The sequence below is a fragment of the Vombatus ursinus genome, unplaced genomic scaffold, assembly GCF_900497805.2.
Source record: "Vombatus ursinus unplaced genomic scaffold, bare-nosed wombat genome assembly UNPS02014841.1, whole genome shotgun sequence".
NCBI lineage: Eukaryota > Metazoa > Chordata > Mammalia > Diprotodontia > Vombatidae > Vombatus > Vombatus ursinus.
Genome location: NW_020954619.1, coordinates 23,417,204 through 23,442,014, shown reverse-complemented (window position 1 = coordinate 23,442,014; position 24,811 = coordinate 23,417,204). Strand labels below are relative to the sequence as shown.

The 24,811-nt window shown below is 40.7% G+C and overlaps 1 protein-coding gene across 1 annotated transcript; it reads right to left on the bottom strand.

The window, feature by feature from the left end:
* Window positions 1-127: 127 nt before the first annotated feature.
* On the bottom strand, window positions 128-24,264 carry XKR5 (XK related 5). Its single transcript, XM_027840389.1, has 7 exons — window positions 24,169-24,264; window positions 21,138-21,321; window positions 13,699-13,883; window positions 11,978-12,187; window positions 8,857-9,026; window positions 6,576-6,687; window positions 128-1,649 (listed from the first exon to the last, which is right to left on the bottom strand). The coding sequence occupies exons 1-7, from the start codon at window positions 24,224-24,226 to the stop codon at window positions 376-378; spliced, it is 2,193 nt and encodes a 730-aa protein (XP_027696190.1). The 5' UTR covers window positions 24,227-24,264; the 3' UTR covers window positions 128-375.
* Window positions 24,265-24,811: the final 547 nt, after the last annotated feature.

Here is a 24,811-nt window from a genome sequence, read left to right as displayed (position 1 = left end):
CAAACAAAAACACTTTGCTAAAGATACCTAAGTCAGAACAGGGATTCTGGTGTTATACATTGGTTTTCAATTAAAAAGTTCAAAGGTAAAAATACAACTTCTAATATTGCTATTGATACATGTATTGTATATTTATTATCAATCAGTCTATAATCACCTTCAATGATGGTCACCATTTCAATATTTTGATGTATCTGCAGTCTTACTGATGTGGAGACTTCCTCTCTAGTATATATCACAACCCATCAATACCTTCTTGCTCCATTTCCACATCCTCTCTTAAGTTTTCCAGAGGACCCATCCAACATACTGGAAGCTTTTTTTCTGTTTCTTTGACTGTTCCAGGGATATCCTGAAATTAGGATTTCCATGCATTCAATCAGAAAAAAGGCTTGTTTCTTGCCTTAACTTTTCCCTCAGACTGTCACCATCTTTTCTGAGTTCTGATTTGGGGGTGGAAGTGAAACAAGGTTCCTCTGAAGGCCTCAGTTTGCCCATCATAGACAACGAAGTCCCAACAGACAGGTAGTGGTTTCCTGCAGCCCTCCAGAGCTCCTGAGGCCCTCCACATCTTAAGCCTGCAGAAGACACCCCTGGTAGACTGTACTGACTACTGTTACAAAGGCCTGTGCTATGCTGTAAGTGGTTGGTTGTACTTTTGCCTAATATTGGGCTGATGTTTGCCACAGTGACAGGAAACAGTTTTGATGCCGAGTGATTAGAGTCAGACTTGGATTGCTGATTCTTTTCTATTTCCACTTTCCTGTGGGAGACCTGGGGAGATGTCCTAGGCTCCTTGCGATAAGGTGCAGCCTCTTCCATGGTAGCACTGAAGTAAAACATGGAGCTCTCTTTTCCTCTCCCTGCTCCTCCTACCTGTGCAATGGGACTTTCTGTATCACTCTTCTCTTGCCTCCATGGTACTGTGTTTTGATTTCTACAACCTTCTTCCTGAGCATCACGCTTATTCAATGAGAAGTCACCTTGCAAAATGACAGATGCCTTTTCCTTCAGAGGTCCTTCTGGTGCAACAAGAAGCATCATTTTCTGGGAGTGTGCATGGTCATGCTGACTACTTGAAAGAGTGATATAACTTGATGTTTCCAAAGGGTTCTGTTTAGTTTCTGGGACATCTTCAGCCTGAGAATCTTTTTGCCAGGAACTCTGATATGGTGTTGTCACATGTCGTTTCTGAGGTGGAGGGAATTCCTCCTTTGAAAACGAAAGCTGCATTTGTGGGCCAAAGCATTTAGTTGTTGCATAGATGGGTGGGCAAACAGAGCCTAGGTCACCATTGCCAAAGGCTGCATTGATCTTGGACACGTTTCCAGTTTTTAAGGCCAGCTTCACTAGCAGCCAATGGTGGTGCCATTTGGCAGTGGCCTCATCCCTTACAACCTGGCTCCCAAGAGAAGTTCCCCAGTCCATGCTAAGGGAATTCCCCTGATATGATGCTTTGGAGTCTTCCACTGGGTACAAGCCTAGACTGTCTGATGTTTCCTTAACTGGGTTTGCACAATGAAAAGAAGAAGGCTCTTTTTCTGTTTTATCACTGCCTACAGTGCCACAGGACATCCTTATAAAACCCTGCCAGATTTCCGTGGATTTAGGGTGTAGCTGGCTGTAATAAATTATGAGTGAGGCACAACCTGAAAAAGACCAAAAGAACATTAGGTTATTCACTGGAAGTCCTACATCTTCCTAATGGAATGCAGCATCTTACAGGTGTGGTACTTTTTATAGCATTTTGATGTAACTATCAAAAGAGGGTTCTTGTGGGAGCCCTCAGACTGGTATTAATGTTCCCTCCTCAGCTATCCTTGTATTGACTTATCTTTGTGTGGTGAATCATGGACTTAGAATGGAAAAAGTTATCTTTGGAAGACCACATGATGCAGAAGAAAAAGCAGAGGAACTGGAGGGGGAGGTCTTTGGGTTTGAATCCTGGCTCTGCCACCTGTGTGACCTTTGACAAGTTATTTAATCTCATTTTCTTTTCTTTTCTTTTCTTTTTTTCCAAGGCAATGGGGTGAAGTGACTTGCCCAGGGCCACATAGCTAGTAAGTGTCAAGTGTCTGAGGCCAGATTAGAACTCAGGTATTCCTGAATCCAGGGCCAGTACTCTCTCCACTGCACCATCTAGCTGCCCCTTAAGTTATTTAATCTCTCTGGGCCTCAGTTTCTTCATTTGCAAAAATGAGGAGGTTAGACTATACAACCTCCAAGTTCACTTCCAACTCTCAATCTATGATTCTATGATCTGGTACAAGTCCATTCATTTTTACCAACGAAGAAACTGAGATATAGCCAGATTTTGAATTATCCACAGTCATGTAGGTAGCGAGGGGCAGATCGAGAATCTGACTCCAGATCTAGCACACTTTCCTGCTGACCATACTACCTTCCCATGTTTTATTCCTCCAGAGGAACAAAAACTCCCTGAAGGCAGGGACTGTTTTATTTTTGTTTTTGTGTTGCCAATGCCTAGATTAACTAACATTTCTATCAATTTAAGGTTGGTAAATGCTTAACCTATATTTCCTTTTGATCCTTATAACAGTTCAGATGCTCTTTACCCCCATTTTACAGATGAGGAAATTGAGAATCAGAGAGGTTAAATGATCTGCCCTAGATCACTTATATAGGTAGTGAGTGTAGGAAATGTGATCTGAACCCATCTCTTCCAGAATCCAAGTTTAGTACTCTATCCACTATGCTAGCATAGTGCCTTGTACGTATTAGGTACCTGATAAAATTTTGTTGAACCAAATGAATTGTACCAAATTGAATTTCTCGTTGTCTAGATAATTTTTAATCTCCTACTAAAGAAAAGCTTAGTATTAAATTAGAACAGCTCCCAACTTTAAAAAAAACAAAAACAGCATCTTAGGGCTGTTGATTCTGGGATGAATTCTTTGAGAGTGGCTCCAGTTAAATAGCTGTACCAATTAAAGGAATGCATGAGTGTGAGTGTGAATGTGTGTGTGTGTGTGTGTGTGTGTACCTGTTCTTAAGGGTCATAAATTTCACACATAGGGTGATGAGTTAGAAGCTCTGAAGCCATTCACAAACACACTGGTACATGTATTCTAAGCGACAATAGAATCCCTAAAATGAGAAGAGCCCAAAGCTAGTTTCAGGCAGCTCCTGAGGAGCTCTCCAGGGCATGGAATTTCCACAACAAAAACAATACTTCCGTTGAACAAAAACACCTTAATCACTTTTTTGTCAGCTCAATTTATTTTTGTCAGATGTGTTGACTATGGCAATAATTTCTCTAACAGAATATTTTCCAGTCACCCTCCCACACTGATTTAAGCTTCCTGTTTTACTGGTTGGAATTCCTCACTTCAAGTCTATCATCATAAGTAGCATGAGACTTGGGGAAAGACTATGAAGGAGCTGGTGAATCTGAATTTTAGATAATTCTAAAAGATTTTAGAGCTTAGCTGGTCCAGCCCTTTTCTTTTACCAGTAAAGAAGCTGAGACCCAGGAAAATGAATGAACTTGCCCAAGTCACACAGCTATTGGAGCACAGAAAAGTCCTTCATAACCTTGGATAATTCACTTAAGGTCTTTTAAGGTTTCCTTATCTTAAAATGAAGGACTTGAACTAGATGAACTCTAAGGTCCCTTCCAGCTGTAATGATCCTATACAAATATATGTGTGTATGTATATATGTATGTGTGTGTGTATGCATATATAGTAATATACACATATCACAGACATATAGACATATGGTGATGCAGTGGATAAAATGCTGGCCCTGGAGAAAGGAAGACAAGTTCATATCCAGCTTCAGATACTTATTGAGCCTGTCTCTGTTAGCCTGTTTCCTCATCTGTAAATAGGGATAATAATAGCACCTACCTTTCAGAGTATGAGGATCAAATGAGAAAAATATGTAAAGCACTTTACAAACTTTAAAATGCTATAGAAATGTTAGCCATTATGATTACATATTTTGGTCTGGACCTGTGATTTTAATGGTCTGCAAATTTCTTCCAGAAACCAGATGGGTAACTGGTCTGCAACTTACAGTCTTAGAGAACTATCTAGGGCATTGAGAGGTTGAGCAGTTTGCCCATGGTCTTCTATCTATCTGCACACAAATGTGTGTATTTTACATGTACAAATTAATTTCTTTACTACATGAAGCACATGCTATATTAGAAAATCATCTATATTAGGTCATTTAACCTCTCCTCAGTCAGGAGAACCGGGCCCCATCTCTGGCACATGGTAGACAGATACATCACCATCATGGTAAAGGCCGTGAGATTATGTTATATGAGGATTGGTTGAAGGAAATGGAGATGTTTAGCCTGGAGAAGAAAAGACTCGGGGGAAGGGGAAACATGAAAGCTGTCTTCAAGCATCTGAAAGGCTATTATATAGAAGAGGGATTAGCCTTGTTTTGCATGGGACCAAAATGTTGAACTAGGACCAATGGGAGGAAGTTGCTGCGATGCAGATTTTGGCTAATGTAAGAAAAATTTCTCACTAGAGCTCCTAAAAAAATCTATATCTGTATGTATCTCTGTATCTCTCTATATCTTGTTCAGGTATTGACTAGAAAAGAAAGCTTCTGAGCTCCCTTCTGACTGACATTCTGTGAGTTTGTAAAAGTCCTTAGAATACACAGTCTGGGGTAATGGACTTGCGAAAGGAAGGCAGAAAATCAGGTCTTGATCTCTCCCCCATTTCCCAGCTTTCTCTTTAAGGAGGAAGAGTCAGGCCATTAATATCCCCTGACACAACTCCCCACCTCTGTCCCTTCTTTTTCACCCGAGTTATAAGGTTTGAAAGTTCACCATTGACTTTGAGAGAGCCCCCCGCAAGAGGCCTTCTATACTGTATCACCTCCCTCCCCCTTATCAGAGGTCTTCAGGCCAAAGCTAGATAACCACTGTAGTTGCGATTCTTATTCAGGCATAAGTTTACAGAATCACAGTATTTCAGAGTTGGAAGGGACCTCTAGGACTATCTAGTGTGATCAGATAAGAAAAAAGACTATCTGCTCCCTGAGGTTCCTTCTAACTCTTGAGAGTCTGTGGTTGTACAGGAGGTATTCTATGGCTGGGCAATCCCAGAACAACACAGCTCCACCATATGGAACCAAGCAAACAAAGAAGCAGACCATGCTCATTCCTCGAACCCAAGTTCAAGTCTGCTTTGCTCTCTCCCTGATGTATCTTAGCCTGGTCCAGGTATCAGTGCAGAGTTCCTTTAAAGGAGTAGGAAGGGAAGGTTATGAAAGTCACCCTGAGCTGCCAAATAATAGCTACATGTGGTGAAGCAGATGTCTGTCTCTATTGATGTCTGAACCTTTGCTAATGTCTGCTCTGCCAGACCTTGTCTTGCCTCTTGCACTGGTCCTTCTCACATCTTGTTTTCAGGCCTAGTGAGCTCTGCTCCCTCTGCTCCCTCCTCATAGTTACCCTGTCTGGATCCAGAAAAATGGCTTAGTTCCCTAATCCTGAGGGATGTCTGCTCTGTTACTTTGTTGGGCCACCAAAACCTCCCTTTGCCTATTGTGGAAAATGATATTGGTGAAACATCTGCACATGAGTAACTGAATTTAAATATACCACAGTACCCTCCCCTCCCCACCCAAATGCAGTCCTTTGCAACTGCAGAATCATAAGACTGTATATTTAGAGCTGGAAGGGATTTTAGAAGTCATCAAGTCTAGCCCCCTCACATAGATAAGAAAACTGAGGTCCACAGGGGTTAAGTGATTTGCCTACGTCTTAGTGTCACACAGCTCTAAGTGTCTGAAGGCAAGATTTCAACTCAGAGAATTCCTCACTCCAAGCCTAGCAACCGTAACCATATTCATCATACCATGGTGCCTGCCCTATTTCACATTGACTCATCTGTATTTATGTGGTCTGACTCCCTCTAATGGCATGTTAGCTCCTTGAGGACTAATAGTCCCTTGAGGAACTATTTTCTTTTTGCCTTTGTATTTCTGGTACCTGGCATAGTCCTTGGCATATAGAAAACACTTAGTAAATGCTGGCTGTTGAATGAATAGTAGAACATGTATTGAACTTGGAGTTAAAAGACTAAGGTATGGGTTTATATCCCAGCTCTGCTACTATCTATGTGACTTTGGGCACTTTCTAGGCCTTAGTTTCCCTACTACAAAATCAGGGGGTTGGGCTAGAAAATTTTGAGGAAACTGGTTTGAAGTCCTATCACCTGCATGACCTTGGGCAAGTCACAAACTCTATGGGATGTAATTTCTTCATCTGTTCAATGAAGGGGTTGAACTGATGACCTTAAAGTTTCCTTCTACCTCTGTCTATGATGTTATGTTCCTATGAGTCCTTTTGAAATCAAAGGTAAAAGAAAAGGTATATCCTTCTGATACCTATTTTTTGAATGGAATCTTGTGGCCCCAGGTAACTGCTCACATCTGAGGCTCTTTCAGGCTATGACATGGCAAAAATAGCTCCCTTCCTTTATCCTACACTTAATAGTGTCCTAGTGACAATTCTCCCTCTTCTTGAAGTTCATTGAAGGAAACAGAAGTCAGTTTGTTGGGAGAGTGACAGGTGTTCTTACCAATAATAAATCCAGATACAATGCTTGCTGTCATCCACATGGTGCCCCACGATGCTCCCTGCAGAAAATCTGTGGCCAACAGCAAAAGGACTAGGTTCTCTATCAGCATTATCTATGAAAATAAAAGGAGTCAGCACAGTTCTTCTGGCTCATGCCCTAAGGGGCACGCATCTTCCTCACTCAATAAACGATTCCAGAATCCAACCCTAGCCTATCTTCTTAGACACAAATTGGTGTCCACAGCTGGCATCATATAAACAGCTGGAAGGGCCCATGGTGAGCACTCATTTCAGGCTCCCTCCTCTGGCCCTCTGTGCTTATGGTAGAGAAGGGAAAAAACTGAAGTCCATATTGATAAGGTGATTTGCCTAAGGTCACAGGTATAGGATGTAAACTCGGATAAGGCCTTAGAGAATATCTAGTCCACCCCCCTCATTTCTTTACTTTTTTATTTTTAAAATTATGAACATAAACACCAAATAAAATTAACATTTTCATATACACTCTAGAACTGAAAAGGATTTCCACAGAAAAATAGAACGGAAGGAAAAACTTCCAGTCTCTATTACGTAGAGCCTGCTTTTCTTTTTAAGTATATAATTAATTCAACATGTAACTTTCAAAACTGTTTTGCTTGTCTGTAGTTCCTTCTAGCCTTTTTTTCTACTCTTTTCCCACATTTTAGTCCTAGCCCTAGTTCTTCTCTCCCCCCTCATCTTCCCTCTTTCTTCCCATGTTTCATCACCTATACTCTGGAATCATGGTTCAACCACCTAATTTACAAAAGAGAAAACTAAGGTCTAGGTTGCTTAAGTGTCCTTTCCAAGATGATATAGATAGTAAGTGGCAGAGCCAGGATTTGAATCCAAGTTTTCTAATGCTAAATCCAGGGCTCTTTCCATGATATCATGCCCTCTGTTGGGGCATGGTTGTTTGCATATTGCCTGCTCCTTGGGAGCAGGGATTGTTGCCATCTTTGTATCCCTAGCATTAGCACTGTGCCCATCAACTAGTAGGCATTTAACATATATTTACTAACTGAATATTAAATCAGTCCTTGGCACACAGAGGACTTTCTGGTACTATTTATGGCCCACTAAAACATCTGTGTCTCAGTGACAAGAAAGTGCAACATCCAGGTGTCTCTCATAGAACTGCATCTCATGACTGGTTTTTCAGTTTCACTCTCAAGGCCACTGATCATTTAAGAAATGCTCCTGTGTGGGGCAGCTAGGTGGCGCAGTGGATAGAGCACCGGCCCTGAAGTTAGGAGGACCTGAGTTCAAATCCGGCCTCAGACCAAACAGTTGACACTTACTAGCTGTGTGACCTTGGGCAAGTCACTTAACCCCGATTGCCTCACTAAAAAAAAAAGAAATGCTCCTGTGCTTTAGGTATGCCAACAGCAGGTGGTGGTAAGTCCTAGAGTTATACTGTCTTAGCAAGGCAGATGCTTTTCCAGGCGATGGTTCTCTGCTTGAGCTCACTTCCTGATCCCCAGTCACTCAGATGCATAACTATTAATGCCAATTTTTAATGTAAAATATATTTTTAATTAAAACAACTACAGAATAACCACAAATTTAAAATTTATAGCTAAGGTCAAAGTGTTAAAAGAAGTTGGAATAGAATGCTAAAATAAATACTACTCCCTTTCCTCTCTAATTAGGGCCTGTCCTTTCTCTTCTTCTTCCACACTTTAACTCATCTATTCACTGTGGCATCAAAGAAATCTCTTCCTCTCTTCCTAACTTAGCACTCAGCTATAGCTTAGAAATTCAGTTTAGGAATTCTCTTTTCTTTTCTATGAGGCCTCCTTTTCTATAGCCTACTTCTGTGGCAAATGTTAGCTTTAGGACATGTCAGTGAAATGTCTGCTTTGCTCCATTACCTCCCTATCCACACCTAGCCCTCTCATTGTACCACCAAAAAAGAGATGGGCAAATAAAGCGCATGGACAGAAGTTACTGTCACCTCTGTTTTTCATCAATCACAAGTTTTTGTTTTTAAATTTTTCTGTCTTAAGTTTCCTCATCCTTTTTTTAAAAGAATAATTCACTTTGTTTTATTTTGCACGTAGTTTATATTGACTTAACTTAGACATTGTTTTCTCTCCCTTAACCCCAAAACATTTCAGTAGAATGTAAGCTCTTGGCAGGCAGGGACTGTTCATTTCTTTCTTATTATCCTTACTATCTAACACATTCACTGCTTGGAACAGAGTAGGAGCTTAACAAAAGCTTGCTGAAATAAGTTCATTTGAAGAAAAAGCATCACTTACTATATAAAATGTGGTCATTCTATTTCTAGAAGGGCTGTCCCAGAAATTGATGTAGCAGAAGATATACACAGCTCCCACAAGCAAATTGAATAACCTCCAACAACAGGTACTATCTATGATATCACTCTGTTGAGCAACAAGCCAGAAGGTCATCACTAACCAATGAGCACCTGTAAAAAAAATATCATAACAGGGAATTCAGCCCATGAGAGTGGTGGGGGGGAAAGGAGACAGAACCAGGGAAAGAAAAGAGCAGAGATCAGAGCTCTGGCAAACTGTGAAAGATTATTATACTAATTGAGCCAGAGGAGAGATGTGGAACCCAGAAGGGATATGAGGCATAGAAAAAGAGTCAGTCAAATATAATAATATTAAAAATAACAGCTAGTATTTATATAGGGCTTTAAGGTTTACAAGATACTTTACAAATATAATCTCATGTGATCCTCACAATAACTCTGGGAGGCAGGTCATATTATTACCCCCATTTTACATGAGGAAACTGAGGCAGACAGAGGTTAAGGGACTTGCCCAGTGTCTCATAGCCAGTAACTGTCTGAGACCATATTTGAACTCAGATTTTCCTCATTTCAGATCCAGTGTTCTTTCCACTTGTGCCATCCAGCAAAAATTTATTTTACAATGGTTTTGGCATTTCAGCAGTAGCTGTCAAATCTATTGCTTCATTTTCATTTGTTGATCAGTAAAAGAGGTACAAATTCTGGTGTCCAAGCAAGAGTTCTACTTGGGTCAGTTGTGGCTTTAATTCCTGTATTTTACCGAGGAGAATGAGACCAAAATTGAGTTCACAAAACTTAAAGAATACCTGTAATTTCTCCTTAGTAGTCAAAATTTCTTCATGAAACTTTCCTTTAGTAAATGTACTTTTACTTTTATCCTGGGGTTTAAAATTTTATTTTCTTCCCATTTCCTGCAAAAGGGCATTGTTCATGCATGGACCATAATTACCAACGAACTGACAAGACTATTCCTTAGCAGCAGGTATATCCACGTGCGCGCATTTGTGCACACGTGTGTACATACACACGTGGACATAGACACACAGCACTTTTTGTTCCACGGCTGCTGTAAACTTAATTGTTCTCATCCTTTATTCTGTTAGCTGCTGAGAAGTAATAGTTCTGTTTAGAAAGTTATTTCTTTTATTATTAAGAGAGTGGGATTGTTGTGAGACTATCTAATTTGGTCTCCTTGGTTACTTTTTGTAAAGGAGGTCTTCATATCTGCTGGGCTTCAGAATGGGATGAACCATGGAAGATAATTTTTAGGAAAAAAAACCCTATTATTAAAATTCCTTGGTTTCCTTTTCCATAGACAATCAGAGCTGGAAGGGACATAAGAGAGAACAGTCCAACCCCATTATATGAAAATGAGGGAAAATGAGGTGGCCAGAGAAGGGCAGTGACTTTCCCAAGGTCATACAGGTGGTAAATAGCCTGGGATTTGTTTCGAATAGAAATCTTTTGACATTAAAACCAGCAGTCTTGTTGCTACCCTAGACCCTTTCCCTATATCAAGGATCCCTGACTTCCTCAGTATCAGCATGAGGAGCTCTCAGGTGGGAAATTCCCTCTCAGTGATTGCACAGGATCAGAGGTTGTGTTTGAATTCATTCATTTGACAATAAACTAGCACTCTATTGACAATAAACCAGTACTCTATTGACAATAAACCAGCACTCTATCAATCACACCATCACTGATGCTTAATAAATATGAGAACCAATGTTTTAAAACTGTGCCAATGGTATCTTGAATTCAGTTTCTCAAGGGAGACTTCTGAGGATGTCTAAATTTCCAGGGAAATTCTTGATCACTGGGGAAAATGTGATCATGTACGTAGGGCTCAAGAAATATGCTTTGGATTGAAAAGCCAGCACCTAAATATCACATCCAAATGAATTTTTCAGATTTTAAAAAGAGAAAAACACAAGAAAAACAAACCAAAAAAGGCAGCATGGTTGTATAAGACAATGGCTCCAACCTCGTTTTGAGAACTATGTTGGGGAGGGAAGGGAAACAGAATGGTCTTTAAAGGATCCTTTGGAAAGGTTCAAAGAGGGAACTGAGCCTATTTCACTTGAGGTATGTATCTGTGGTTCTATATATGTAATGAACCTAGAAGAAGGTGACTTGGAACTTTGAAGGGACAGGAGACTATGCTATAGGATAAGCTGAAGGAATTGACGATGTTAGCAAGGAGAAGATATGACTTACAGGGATGGAGTTAAATGGGGAGGTGGTATGTGATACTTATTTCTAAGGATATGAAGGGTTTTAATTTGGAAAAGGGATATGACTTGAAGACTTGGCTCTAATTAATAAGCAGCAATGAATAGATATTCTAGAGAGGCAAGTTTTTGCTTATTATAAGGAAAAACTTCCTAACAATTAGATGTATCCAAAAGTGTAATGGGTTGCCTTGGAAGGTAGTGAGTTCTTCACTACAAGAGGTTTTAGGTGATGACTAGATGACTACATGTCACAGATATTAACAAGGGGATTTCTATACAGGTACAGGTTAGATTAGATGACTCTGAGCTCATTTCAACTCTGAAATTCTGTAGGATAGGCAAAAGCTCTTGGGGCCCTCTCTCTACCCCAGTAATTTCCTTCCTTTCTTCTCATTCACTGGCACATTTGTCATTAGGGAATGGAATCTGAGTCTGATGGGGAGTGAGTTAGGTGAAGATTGAAAAGCGTGAAGAGTATTCAATCTGTGATACTGTGGTACTGCGCACCTACTCACAGAATGGTAGCTTCAGGTGTTGCCAACTTCTTTCAAATGTTTGTGAGAAAATCAATGTTCACTTCTGTAGTTTGCCTTAAAACTACACCCTCAATAGCAGGTACCTAGATGATGACCAGTTGCCCATGCTTTACTGGCCCTTGGGTAGAGCATGAGTGTATGCATAGTTTGGTTAGGGACAAGAAGAACCTTGCCTGAGCTATATTTGCTAACTATAAAAAAAAGATTTCCTCCATTGAGGAAAACATGGCACTTTTCCATGAGTCCTACATACAAATTCAATTAAAACTCTATAGTAGGATAATCTATCACATATGTTGAAAGCATGTGTGGAAAGGAAACCTCAGCTCACCTCCAACAACCAAGACCCAGCAGTGATAGGTTTGGGAAAACAGGACTAGTGTTATGATCCTAGTTCCTAGCATAGCCAATCTCCACAGGAGCTGGCACAGGAGGGCAGCCCATGGCATGGAAAGATGTCCTGGCTTCATCAGGCACATGACACGAGCATAAGAGACCAGAGACAAGGACAGTGATGACCAGGACAGGACTGCACTCACACCTAGAAATGAAGTGGTAGAAAAAAAAATAAAACAGAATCCTTTTGTATGCTTTGTATTCTAATTCATTCTGCAAATTTCTTCCACTTTGTAGGAAAGTTTAACCCATTAGTATTTAAAAATATAATAATTAAATTTGCTATTCCATCAAACCCTGTTACATTATCTCTATTAAAAGAACAGCACTAGGTATCCATGGCTTGTTTTGCTTAAAACAGTTTGATACTAGCTTTTTCCTCTTCCCATAAACATATAGTCACTACTTTCCCACAACTTTACTTATTTTGTACTAGCTCTAGGTACCTATAGCTTATTTTGCTTGTATCAATCTCTCCTTTTTTGTGTGCTTTGAAAGAAATACCACCAAATAAACCATAGTGAAAATAGCCATCAAAACTAATTTCTTTCTTGAGGTAGAGAACTTTTATACAAAAACAAGGCTTCATAAATACTGTTCCCATCTAATATTTGAATTAATAACATTAATAGCTCATAATGCACAAAATATTTCTCATTACTATTTTGTAAAATAACTACAAAATGTTACAGATAAGCATTTTACAGATAAGCAAACAGAGATTCAGTTATGTAATCAAATGATAAACATTTATGAAGCTTGTATCACTAGGGATGCTAGGCTCTAGGGATATAATGATGAAAATGAGACAATCCTTGCTCTCATGAAACTTACATAGTATTGAGGGAAATAACCTGTGCATGTAAGAGTTGATTTGCAATATGTACAAAATAAACAGGTTTCTCTGGTAAATCTTGTTTCTAAGATATATAAAGAATTGATCCAATTAAAAACAAAAAAAGAGCCTTTTCCCAATAGATAAATGTTAAAGGAAATGAACTGGAAGTGTTTGAAGGAATAAATTCAAGCTATCAACAATCTTATAAAAATGCTATAAACCACTAATAATTAGAGAAATAAAAATTAAAGCTACTTTGAGGTTCCATCTCAAACTATTAGATGGGTAAAGATGACAAAATGAGGAAAATGACCAATGTTGGAGGAGCTGCGGAAAAGTGGGTACATTGATTCTCTGTTGGCACAGCTGTGAATTGGTCCAGTCATTCTAAAAAGCAGTCTGGAACTATGCCCAGAAAGTCACCAAACTGTGCATACCTTTTGACTCAGCTATGCCACTACTAGGCCTATACCTGAAAGAAATCAGAGAAAGAGGAAAAGTATCTATATGTACAAAATAATTTACACCAGTTCTTTTCATGTTGGACCCAAATTAGAAACGAAAGGGGTATTTTCCCATTAGGAAATGGTTAAATAAATTATTGTCTATGGATATAACAGAATATTATTATGCCATAAAAAATGATGAAATGGATGATTTCAGAGGAAACTGGGAAGACTTCAATGAACTGGTGTAGAGTGAAGTGAGTTTAACTGATTCCAGGGATAGTCACTGGCAACATCTGAAAAAGGCAAAAAGGTATGTTCTTGGTCCCCATGGAGAAATGGCTTAGCTCATGCTTCACAGTCTCTTCTTACCTGGGACTGGATCTTTTAAATCAGCTGCAATGAAAGAATACGTCTGTAGCAGGAGGTGGGGCCCCGTTTGGAGCAGGGCTTCAAGCAGCCGAAGCACAAAGAGATCACCTTGTTGCAGCACCAGTTTCCCCAGCCCAGGAGGCTCCTCTTCCTTTGCCATGGCTGCCAAGGAGGCGTCCCAGTGCCTGAGCAGAACAAAACCCTGCTGTCATTCCTGAAGAGATTAAAAACACCAGCGGTTGCCGGTTGATCTTAACTTTAATACGGGGCAATAATGTGACATGGCAGTTCAAAAAGCTAATGCTGAGAGACCCATGATATCTAGAATGTCGGAGTCAGATTCCATCTGGAATATTGTTTCATTCAGAGCATTACATTCTAGGGAGGATACTAATAAACTGGAGGCATCTATGTAAAGGAAGAGGATGACTAATATGGTGAGAGGAGTGGGGAGACCATGCTACTTAAGGATCAAAGGAAGGAGCTAAGGAAGTTTAACCTGGAGAAGAGAAGGAAGAAAGGACACAAGAGAATAGTTGTCAAATATTTTAAGGTCTATCACATGGCAAATGGAGTAGGCTTCTGCTTGGCCCTAGAGGACACAACAGGGTATGGTAGGTGGAAGTTGCTACGGTAAATTTAAATTTGATATCAAGACAAATTTCCAATGAACTAGAACTCTGCAGAAACTGTAATACCTCCTTCAGGAGGTAGTGGCTTCCCTTCAATGAATATCTCATAAGATGATCATGTAGGAGAAGAGGAAGGGAATGAGCATTTTAAATATGCTTATAAATTATGTTTATATAATTGTATAATATATACTTTATAAACTTATGTAATAAGAATTAAATAAAGCTAATATAAGCATTATCATCTGTATATATTGTATCCCTACTACTAATCACAGATAGGGCAGAGGTTCTTAATCTGCAATATATGGATAAATTTTAGGGCACCCATGAACTTGGATGGGAAAAAAATTACATTCTTTTTTTTTGTAATTTTAAAATGAAATTTAGCATTTCCATCAATTATTTAAAACATTATTCTGAGAATGGTTCCTTAGGTTTTCACCAGACTGCCAAAGGGGCTCATGACATAAAAAAGGCTAAGAACCTCTAGAATAGGGTAGACACTAGGACTCAGGGGTGGGAAACCTGCGGCTTCGAGGCCACATGTGGCCCTCTACATCCCTGAGTACAGCCATTTGACTGAATCCAAGTTTTACAGAACAAATCCTTTTGTTAAGGGGATTTGTTTTGTGAAGTTTGGATTCAGTCAAAGTGCTGCACTAACCTGGTTTGATTCTGCAAATAGGATGATTTCCCTAGTGTTCCTTTGGATTAAGGATGATCTTGGGTTAAGCCAAAGTTCCTTGGGACTAGAACGGATGCCACCATCTGTATGCTTTCAGAGGTGAGCTTCCTGGAACTCTCTAACCCAGGTGTGGGGAAGGCCACATGTTGCCCTCTAGGGCCTCAAATGTGGTCCTTTGACTGAATCCAGACTTCATAGAACAAATCCCCTTAAGAAAAGGATTTGTTCATAACCTTTTTTTTTGGTGCCTACCCAACACTTTGCATTTTTACAATGGTTTTATAATGTATTATAGTTTTTTACCATTACCTCTGCACTTTATCTATCCCCTTCTATACTGAGGTCCATCTGGGCAGAAACTATGTTTTACCTACACTTTGTATCTTCCCCAGCACTGAGAACATCACTTCGCATGCAGTGCTCAATATGGTTGTTGAATGAATGACTGATTGACTGAACGAATGAACGGGCAGCAGTCACACCAGGCTTCATGGACAAAGAGATAGGACATAGATGATAAGGTTCCCCCCACAATCATCCTCTTCCTCTAATCTTCAAGTCTTTCCTTATCTACTAGCTTCTTCTGTGAGGGCTACAAACACTGCCTGGTCTTTCCTGTCCTTAAAAATCCTTCCCGTTTCCTTAAGCTAGAACTCTCTTTCTTTTTATGGCCAAACTTCTAGAAAGAAGCTCTCTACTCTCATTGCTACACTTTTCTCACTTCTCAGTCCCTTGCAAACGGGATTCCAACCTCACCACCTAAATGAAACTGCTCTCTCCAGTTCCAAAGAACTCTGGTTGGCAAGTCTCATGGTCTTTACTCAATGTTTCTTGACATCTCTGAAGCATTTGACACTGCTGACTACCTTCTCTTCCTAGTAAGTTCTCCTCTGGATAAGTTCATTGCATTGCAGCGCCTTGGTTCTCCTCCTACCTATCTGATGGTTCCTATGGCTCCTTTGTTGTATCATCATCTACACTGTGTCCCCTAATTGTGGGAGTACCTCAAGGTTCTGTCCTAGGTTTTCTTCTCTTTCAACACACTCTCTCAGTGATTTTATTAACTCCCATGGGTTTAATTATCATCTAGATGCAAGTGGCTCTTAGATCTATATATTTCTGTTGTAGTCTGAGAGACTGAGACCCCTCAAGGACCAGAGTATAGTACGGGGTCATCTGGAATGAATTCACAAACTCAAGCATTCTTTGAGTCAAAGTGGCAAAGATTAATTGTTATGCTAAACAGCAGGCAAGGATTCACAAGGAACCCGTCATGGTGGGCAGAGCTCCTTAGGGAATTTGCAACCTAACAGGTATGATGCTAAAGCTTATATAAGAAAAGCAGTGGATTATGTGCCAAGTATGCTAATTAGGTGGCAACATACAACTACGTCATTCACTACGGGAAAATCAGGGATGGAGAGGAAGAGAGGGTTCCTAAAGGGTATATTTTTGGTCTATTATGTCTGTAACAAGATAGCTTCAGGAGTTGACAACTATAGCTTGACCTCTGGATTATATACGGTAACTGTGGGCATCAGTACTTGATAGTTCCGCTGGTACAAGATAGTCCTGTTCATACAAGGGAAATTCTACAGAGGTCAGCTTGTTCTTGTAACAGGGAGAGATAGTTTGCCTTAGTGGGCCCACTCATGGGTTACTGCCAGAGATAGGGTCGTTGGGTTGGAGGGAAACTATCAGGGATAGTGCCTTGAGGCTAAGAAGAAATTGGGATCCAAGCACAGGCACCCAAGCACCCCATCATTTCCAATCTCATTTTTTCTCTTGAGCTACCTAATTTTGAACATTTTGAACTAGTTGTCACATAGGCCTTTCAAACTCAAGGTATCCCAAACAGAACTCATTATCTTTTCCTCCAAACCCACTGTTCTTCTGAATTTTCCTATTTTTGTCTAGGATACTGACATCCTTAGTCACCCAGGTTTAAGCCCGTCAATGCATTCCCAACTCCTCACTCTTACTCTACATTTCTTGTCAATTCTACCTCCACAACAACTTTTGCACCTACCCTTTGTCTCCACTCACAGAATCACTTCTGTAGTTCAGGTCTTCATAACCTCTGGGTTAGACTATTTCAACAACCTCCTGAATAGTCCACCTACCTTTCCCCTCGTTATTTCATACTCCAAATAGCTATCAAATTTTTATTTCTTAAATAAATAAGAGAGACTTTCCATGTCACTCTCCTACTCAATAAACTCCAGTGGTTCCCTATTACTTTTAGGGTCAAGCACAAACTCCTTTCTTTCGCATTAAAAGTCCTTCATAACCCGGCTCCAATCTACCTTTCCAATTGTATTATATATTACTTCCCTTTTCATTCTCTGTGGTCCAGCCGAATTGGCCTTTTTTCTGCCCTCTATGCATGCCATTTCACACCCTGCAGAGGCAGAGGTTTATTCCTTTGCACAAGCTACTAAGAAGGGTTCACTATCACATAAGAAGCTCTACGGATTCAGGATTTGGGGGTGGGGTAGGGACTGGGACTGTGATTTCATCAGCACTTAGAACTCCCAGTATTTGCAGATGAGGCACTCATTTGTAACTGATAGTTAGACAGTTGCCTGGGGGTACTACAAGTTTAAGTAACTTTGCCCACAGTCAAACAGCTAGAACCTGTTAGAAGCAGAATTTGAACTCAGGTCTTCCTAACTTTGAGGCCAGTTGGATAGCATTACATAATGTTGAGAAACGGGATTATGAAATAAACCTCTCTCAAGAGCACAACTAGATTTCATTCATTTGGCCATTGCCCCCAAATCTGCCTAGAGTAGGAGTTTACCTATCCCTAGAAGGTTAATCCCTCTAGGCCAGGAGTTTTACCCAAGGAATGTGTGGATAGATTTTAGAGAGTCTATGGAAGTGAACAAGGAAAATTACATTTTTATTTTCACTAAATTCTAACTGAAATTGCAAATTTCCTTCAATTATTTAAAAAATGATATTTTGAGAAGGGGTCCACAGTTTTAAAAAGCCTTCCAGGACACACACAAAAAAAGATATATAATTAATTAGTATTTCAGATCAGACTTCCTTAAAGTCATATTTTATTTTTCATTATGAGTGCCCCAGTTTCCTGAAGGGAATCCTCAGAGAAGGGGAATCTTCAAGGCATGTCCTTAGAGTTTTTATTATAATAAACTGAATTAAAGGATTATGTTCAATAGAGTAGAACTTCATAAAGACTCAATTATCTGAATCTGTGATTCTTTATGGAGTTTAAAAAAATTTCTCTCATCTCCATCTAATAGTAGTGGCCATGGGATCACAGATTGGAAGTTTAGAAGTCACCTAGTCCACTTTGATAAGGACATGAAAGCAAGAGGGGTTAGGTGATTTGCCTATGGTCATGTAGGTATTAAGTGTAATTTGAATTTAGGCCCTCTACTTCCTTCGGTGCTCTTTCCACTGTATACAAGTCGTTTTAATAAATCCTGGAGAGCTACCTAATTTGTACATAAACACAGGACCAGCCAGCGGCCATGGAGTCCTCTTCTGACTTCAACTCTGGTCACATGTAGGCTCTAAAAGCTGTTATTGGAGACCTACATCAAAAGCACCCTCCTGTTTCCTATTTGCTCTTGAGCAGTAACCTATATTCTTTACCCCAAAGACTGGCTGGCCTAGCACTCCTGTGCAGACATAGATACCTATAAAGAAACACACACAAATATAATCTTTCATATATATATATGTGTGTGTGTGTGTACATATATGTGTTTGTATAGATATACATACACATACATATATGTGCATATGTATATATATTTATCACAAACTCAGCAAAGCATAAACAACAGAAAATAATCTTAGAACTTCTCATTCTCAGACAACCTGCAGACATCAATCAGCCCCCAGCTGAAGGCAGTATGGCTCAGGAACCCAGGTTGTAACATTCAAAGCTGGAAGGAATCTCAGAGATCCTTGAGTCCATCCCTTTCATGAGGTTCTGAAAGATTAAGGGGATTTGCTGACACAGGGAGTAAATGAGAGGAGCTGGCTTCCAACTCAAGTCTTCAGTCTCCAAATCTACTGCTCGTTCTATCACAACACATGGCTTCTCTAGGTAGTTCATAGAATTTCACTCTAGGAGCACATTTACATGCATACATGCACAAAATCATCATGTTATCATACCAAGGAGCTTGTAGGCTACTTGCACATGGACTCCCAACTTTGTCTTTCTCAGCACAGGCCCAACTCCTCCTCCAAGCCTTTCATAACAGCCCTTCCCCACAAAGTGATCTCTCCTTACTCAGATTTCCTAACTCACTTTGTTTGGATCTCTCCTTTGTACTTCTTGCCCTTTCCCTGGTGTCATAGTTGTTTTATGTACTCCTTCCCCCTTCTCCCCAGCCCCCCACCCCAGCACTCTAAGTTCTCAGAGAGCAAGGCATCTTAGATTCCCTAAATTACATCAAAGCTCAGTTCCAGTACTATGATTAGAAGCCTTCTAATCCACTTTTGTTTTACAGAAGAGGAAATGGAAACCTGGAGAGCTTAAGTGACTTGCCTAAGGTCATCCAGGTAAAAGTAAGTACAAGACAGTAAAATACAGAGATGGAATTTGAATTCAGGACATCTGGCTATATAATTGGTGCTCTTTCCACTGGACACATTACTCAGAAATTACCTTGCATTTGCTTTGTATACATTTTGTAGTATGGCATAATGGATAGAGAGCTAGCCTCAGAGTCAGGAAGGCCTGGATTCAAGTCCTCCCTCTGCCTCTGTTTGATCCTGGGCAATCACTTCTCCTCTCTACGCTCCCATTCAACTCTCTATTGCTGTAAGTTGCACAGCAGGGGCTGGAAAGGAAGTTCCTCATCAAGAGTTCCCTAAACTCATGAAATCAAAGCTCTGTGGAAAAAAAAAAAGTATGTATTTAACAGATGTTTAAGAACTGACTCAGAAAAACAAGCATCTCTGACTGTCTGTTTTTCAGTTGGAAGACAGAATTAAGTCAGGCCCCAGAATTTTTAAATGGACCCACAATCTTTGAGAGACAGATTGAGAAGGAGTGCAAAGGGGAATAAGCACAAATGTAGCACCAATTATGTGCCAGGCACTGTGTTAAACCAGCACTTTTACAAAAATTATCTCATTTGGTCCTTACAATAAACCTTTGAGGTAGGTACCGTTATTATCCCCATTTTATAGTTGAGGAAACTATGTTAGCAGAGATTAAGTGACTTGCCCAGGATCATACAACCATTACATGTCTGAGGCAGGATTTGAAGTCAGGTCTTCCTGACTTCAGACGCAGCACTATCTCCTTTAAGTGTCTCAGATCAGAAGACACAGGCTGAAGTTCTAGTTGTACTCACCTCTTCAAGAATGGAAGGAAGTGCCAACAAAAAAGTTTGCTCTTTCCCCAACTTTCCCTCCCTGTGCCTCTTCAGTAACAGAGATAAACAGAAATTTAAATTAGGGAAGAAAGCCAATCCTCTGCCTAGATATAACGAATTTTTCTAACTGGAAACTTTGAGACATAGCAAACTTTTCAGGCCAAATAGAATCCATAAACAAGCAGAGAGGGATACCATGTGAACTTGAGGAGCCATTATGTTGCCCAGAGACCAAAAAACTGTCTAACTGGTGTAAAAAGGCGTTTTGTTGATTAAATCTTCAGGGACAAAGAAGGTAGGGAGGCAAGGGTATCCCTACAACTGTTCCCTTCACCATGATGCCCACAACCACCAGCATTACATATATCATAATAATAGCTACATTTATATAGCACTTAAAGGTTTGCAAAGAGCTTTACAAATAGCATCTCATTTTATGCTCACAAAAATTCTGGGAGGTAGGTGCTATGTGTGTGTGTGTGTGTACATAATTCCCCTGAGAGAATGTAAGTTCTTTGAGGGTAAAGTCTTACTTGTATTCCTAGCACCTATCATAATGCCTGGTACATAGAGGCATTTAATAAATGCTTATTGATTGGTTAATTAATTGAATGACTTTGTATGTCCAGTTCCTATCACAGTTCCTTGCACATGGAGGTATTTAAGAAATGCTTATTGAATGAATGAATGGATGAATGAATGAATACAGTAAATTGAATCCCAAGATACAGGGATTCTGCTTGCCCTTACCTTTTCCATATGCCAAGCTGCAGGAGATGCACAATCATCAGAGAACAGCTGCCTTGATGACCATCTGCTAGGAACCACAGATAACTTAGGCCCTGAATCAAGCATCCAGGAAGGAGAGCTGACACAGTTAGCCATGCCCACAGATACTGCTCAGTGTAAAAGTAATAAACCACCGTGCACAAGCCTGCAAGAAGAAGGGGGAAATAAATGAGTTAGGGAGTAAAGAGACCTAGAACTCCCAGCTTCAATATGTCTCAAATATTACTTTAATGGGAATTAGATCACTCTGTCAGTAAACTAAAAAGCAAAACGCAAAAACATGCCAAACAACCATGTACTAAGCACTTCTTTTTGCTGTGTGTAGGGCCTATTAGGGGCTTGAAGAAACACACAAATGTATGACACAGTCCTAGCTTCTCAAGGATCCAAAGATCTCAATGAATTATTCAGTGAATCACTACCTGAAGTTTATTATTCTCTACCTCTCTGTGGAACTCAAAGTAACTCCCTCCTCCAAGATTAAGGAATTAGAGATACCAAAGCTAGTGAACAAAACAGTATTTAGTATTACCTTCCCTGAAGAGCAAAGCATATCTGAGATGTCCCAGATACAATGAAATGTCTCTGAAGTGTTAGAAAAGACTAGATGATATTCTGCTTCCCATCTCCCAAGAATAAAAAAAACTTATTTTTACAGTTTTATATTTAGACATCACAGTACATCACAGTACAAACATTAACTTGCACTTCTGACCCAGTGCTCCTCTCCAAAGTGCTTCCTCTTTGACAAGCAGAGAGACAAGGTTTCCTCAAAATGTGGGAAAACAACTATGAGGTTCAATATTATGATGTTAATAATGCTACACATTAAACTTTATAAAGCACTTCAGCCACAACAACCCTTCTAGGTTCTTACTGTTATCCTCATTTTAAATATAAGGAAGCTAAAGGCTCAAAAGGGTAACGTGATTTTTCCCAGGACCACACAGCTGATAGATGGCAGAGTCAGGACTGGAATCCAAGTTTCTTGATTCCAAGTGCACTAAACCATAATGCAAAGTGGGATAATAATGATAATAATAATAATAACAACAACAATAATGATAGCTAGATTTATAAAGTACCTACTATGGGCCAGGCATTGTGTTAAGCACTTTACAAATATTATCTCATTTGAGCCTCACCACAACCCTGGGAGGTAAGTCAATCTCCATTTTACAGTTGAAGAAACTGAGGCAAATAGAGGTTGTGACTTGCCCAAGATTATACATATAGTAAGCCTCTGAAGTAGGATCTGAACTTATATCTTCCTTACTCCAGGCCCAGTGTTTCTGTCCTGTACTGCCTAGCTGCCTAGGATAAGAATTTTTTTTTTTAAATTATGTGGACAGACCCCCTTCTCTTTATTCTTATTTGTTTGTGGAGGCCATCTCTGGCCCAGTAAGCATCATATGGTATTGGCCAGAAGGCTCATTCCAGGGCATTCCTTGTATGTGAGTGGTATGTGATTCTCCAGGGACAGGTTGCCATAGGAACCTAGGGGTAGGGGGTCCTATAACTGGCATCATGGGGGGGGGGTCCCTGACAAAGGGTATTGGTATATTACTGTGTTCAAATCCAGCATATAGTAAATGCTTAATAAATGCTTGTTGATTTGACTTATCTGATTGACTTCCTTATCACACTCCCAGCAAGGGCTGTTCTTTTGAAATTTGGAGTCAGTCTATGCTATTTACTATATTCCTTCAAGTCCTTGGGCAAGTTATTTCACTCTCAGTTTCCTTTTCTGTAAAATAAGGAGACTATTCTCCAGATCAATGATCCTATACATTTAAGGAGAGGTCCAAATCTCATCGCCATCATTACTCTCTTTTTTTTTTTTTTTTACCTTCCAAACTTGTCATTTTGAGCCTTCTCCATTTTACCCTTAGCTGGAACCCGTTTCCTCTGAGAAGATGCTTAATCTGGGGTCTGGGAACTGGTTTCTAAAAATATTCTGATAACTATACTTCAATATAATTAGCTTCTTTTTGAATTCTATGTATTTTATTATATGCATTTAAAAACATTTTTTTTTCTGAGAACGGAGTGCATAGGCTTCACTAGACTACTAATGGGGTTCATGACGCAAAAAAGGTTAGGAAGCCCTGCACTAGGGTCACTCCATTCTATATCTCTCATCCTACTAATGATTCCAACTCCAGTTCCAAATTTATCTCCCCTCCCCTTCCCCCTTTACAACCTCCCAACCTGCCTTCCCGGCTTCCTCCTAATTGCTACGGGAGTTTGGGAAGAAGAGCTGTGCATTCCAATTCTTTCCCCAGAATGGACGCGTCTCTCAGTTTGCATGGCTAACTAACCCTGGGCCTAGCAATCCTGAATCCCTACGGCAGAGGGGTGGTGGTAGTGGAAGGGATGACTTGGGGAAGAGAGCTGCCGGTGGACCAGTGGTTGATAAGCATGCAAAGGATAGTTGTCTGAGGTCCGTGGCCGAGAAAGAGCGGGAATTTACAAGCGTGCATTGTTATGCAGAGCATGGGTGTGTAACTTGGAGAAGGAACAGAGGAAATTGTTTTGGGGGAGGAGAGGCTGCTTCCAGGTTCAATGAAACTTGTTTGTTTCCAGAGATTGTGCATTGAGAGACTTCAAAAACAAGGGACGTATGGAGAGTTGAGGAAGGAGTGGACTGGTTCCACTGTGTTGGTGGGGAGGCGGTAAGCGAGAGGCGGGCCTTGTCTGGACACTGGAGAGACAGGAAAGGGAAGTCTGCGTTCATAGTTTTAAAAATTAGTCTGGGAGTGGGTTTGCAACTACAGGAACGAAAGGGGTGCTGGTTACGTGGAAAGGGGAGTAAGCATTCTGCATGCGAAGGTTCATGCGTGGAGACCGAAGACTGCCTGCAAGCATTGTTAGACGTTACAGGAACTTTAGGGAAGCTGCAGCCCTGGGGAGGGGAGATTAGGCGCTGGATGCAGAGCCCCGCGGTTAGTCAGCAAGTCTCCCTATTCCCCGCCCGGCTCCGCCGACTCACGCGCGCCCTGCTCCGCCGCCAGCAGCAGAGCGCAGAGCACTAGGTATCCCACGTGCATCCTCAGAGCTTTCCCGAGCTGCAGCTATCCCAGGCAGGACGCAGTGCAGGCAGGATCCAGGACTTCTGGCGCGAGCCCCGCCCCCAACTTGGGAGCCCGCCCAGACCGCCACCCGCCTTTGCTCAAGTTTCCACTGGGTTATCACTCTAGTGGTGGAGTAGGGGAGCAGAAGGGCGTGGAATCCTTAGCTTTGGCTCCTGCTGGGCAGAACGGCTCATGCGCCAATTGGCCTCAGGACCCCTGAGTACGCGATTGGCTGTCAGGGGAGAAGAATTAGGTGGTCCTAGGCTCCTCTGGAAGGAAGGTTGGGGGAGGGGAGGGTTCTGCAGCGGGCAGGGCTCAGGGCTGGAACCTGCAGTTTTCGCTGTGAGGCCACGTGAATTACGTAGTACACTGGCTATTTCAGAATTCATTGCACTGGATCATATTTATTAAGCGCTTAGTATGTGAAAAGTGGAATTGTAGTAGGGAAGATGGGTTCGGAACCTGCCACTGTAAAATGATAGGCATGTAAAGTTCTTCCTAACCTAGCCCTTTCCTACCTTTCCAATCCTTCATGCGGTCTAGTTCTGTAACATCTTGCCT

Coding starts and splice junctions, on each gene's coding strand:
- XKR5 (XM_027840389.1), bottom strand. CDS start 24,226: ATGCACGTGGGATACCTAGTGCTCTGCGCTCTGCTGCTGGCGGCGGAG. Junction 6,688..8,856: donor GAATGACCACATTTTATATA/GTAAGTGATGCT, acceptor TTATTTTCATAG/ATAATGCTGATAGAGAACCT. Junction 1,650..6,575: donor TGTATCTGGATTTATTATTG/GTAAGAACACCT, acceptor GGTCTTTTTCAG/GTTGTGCCTCACTCATAATT.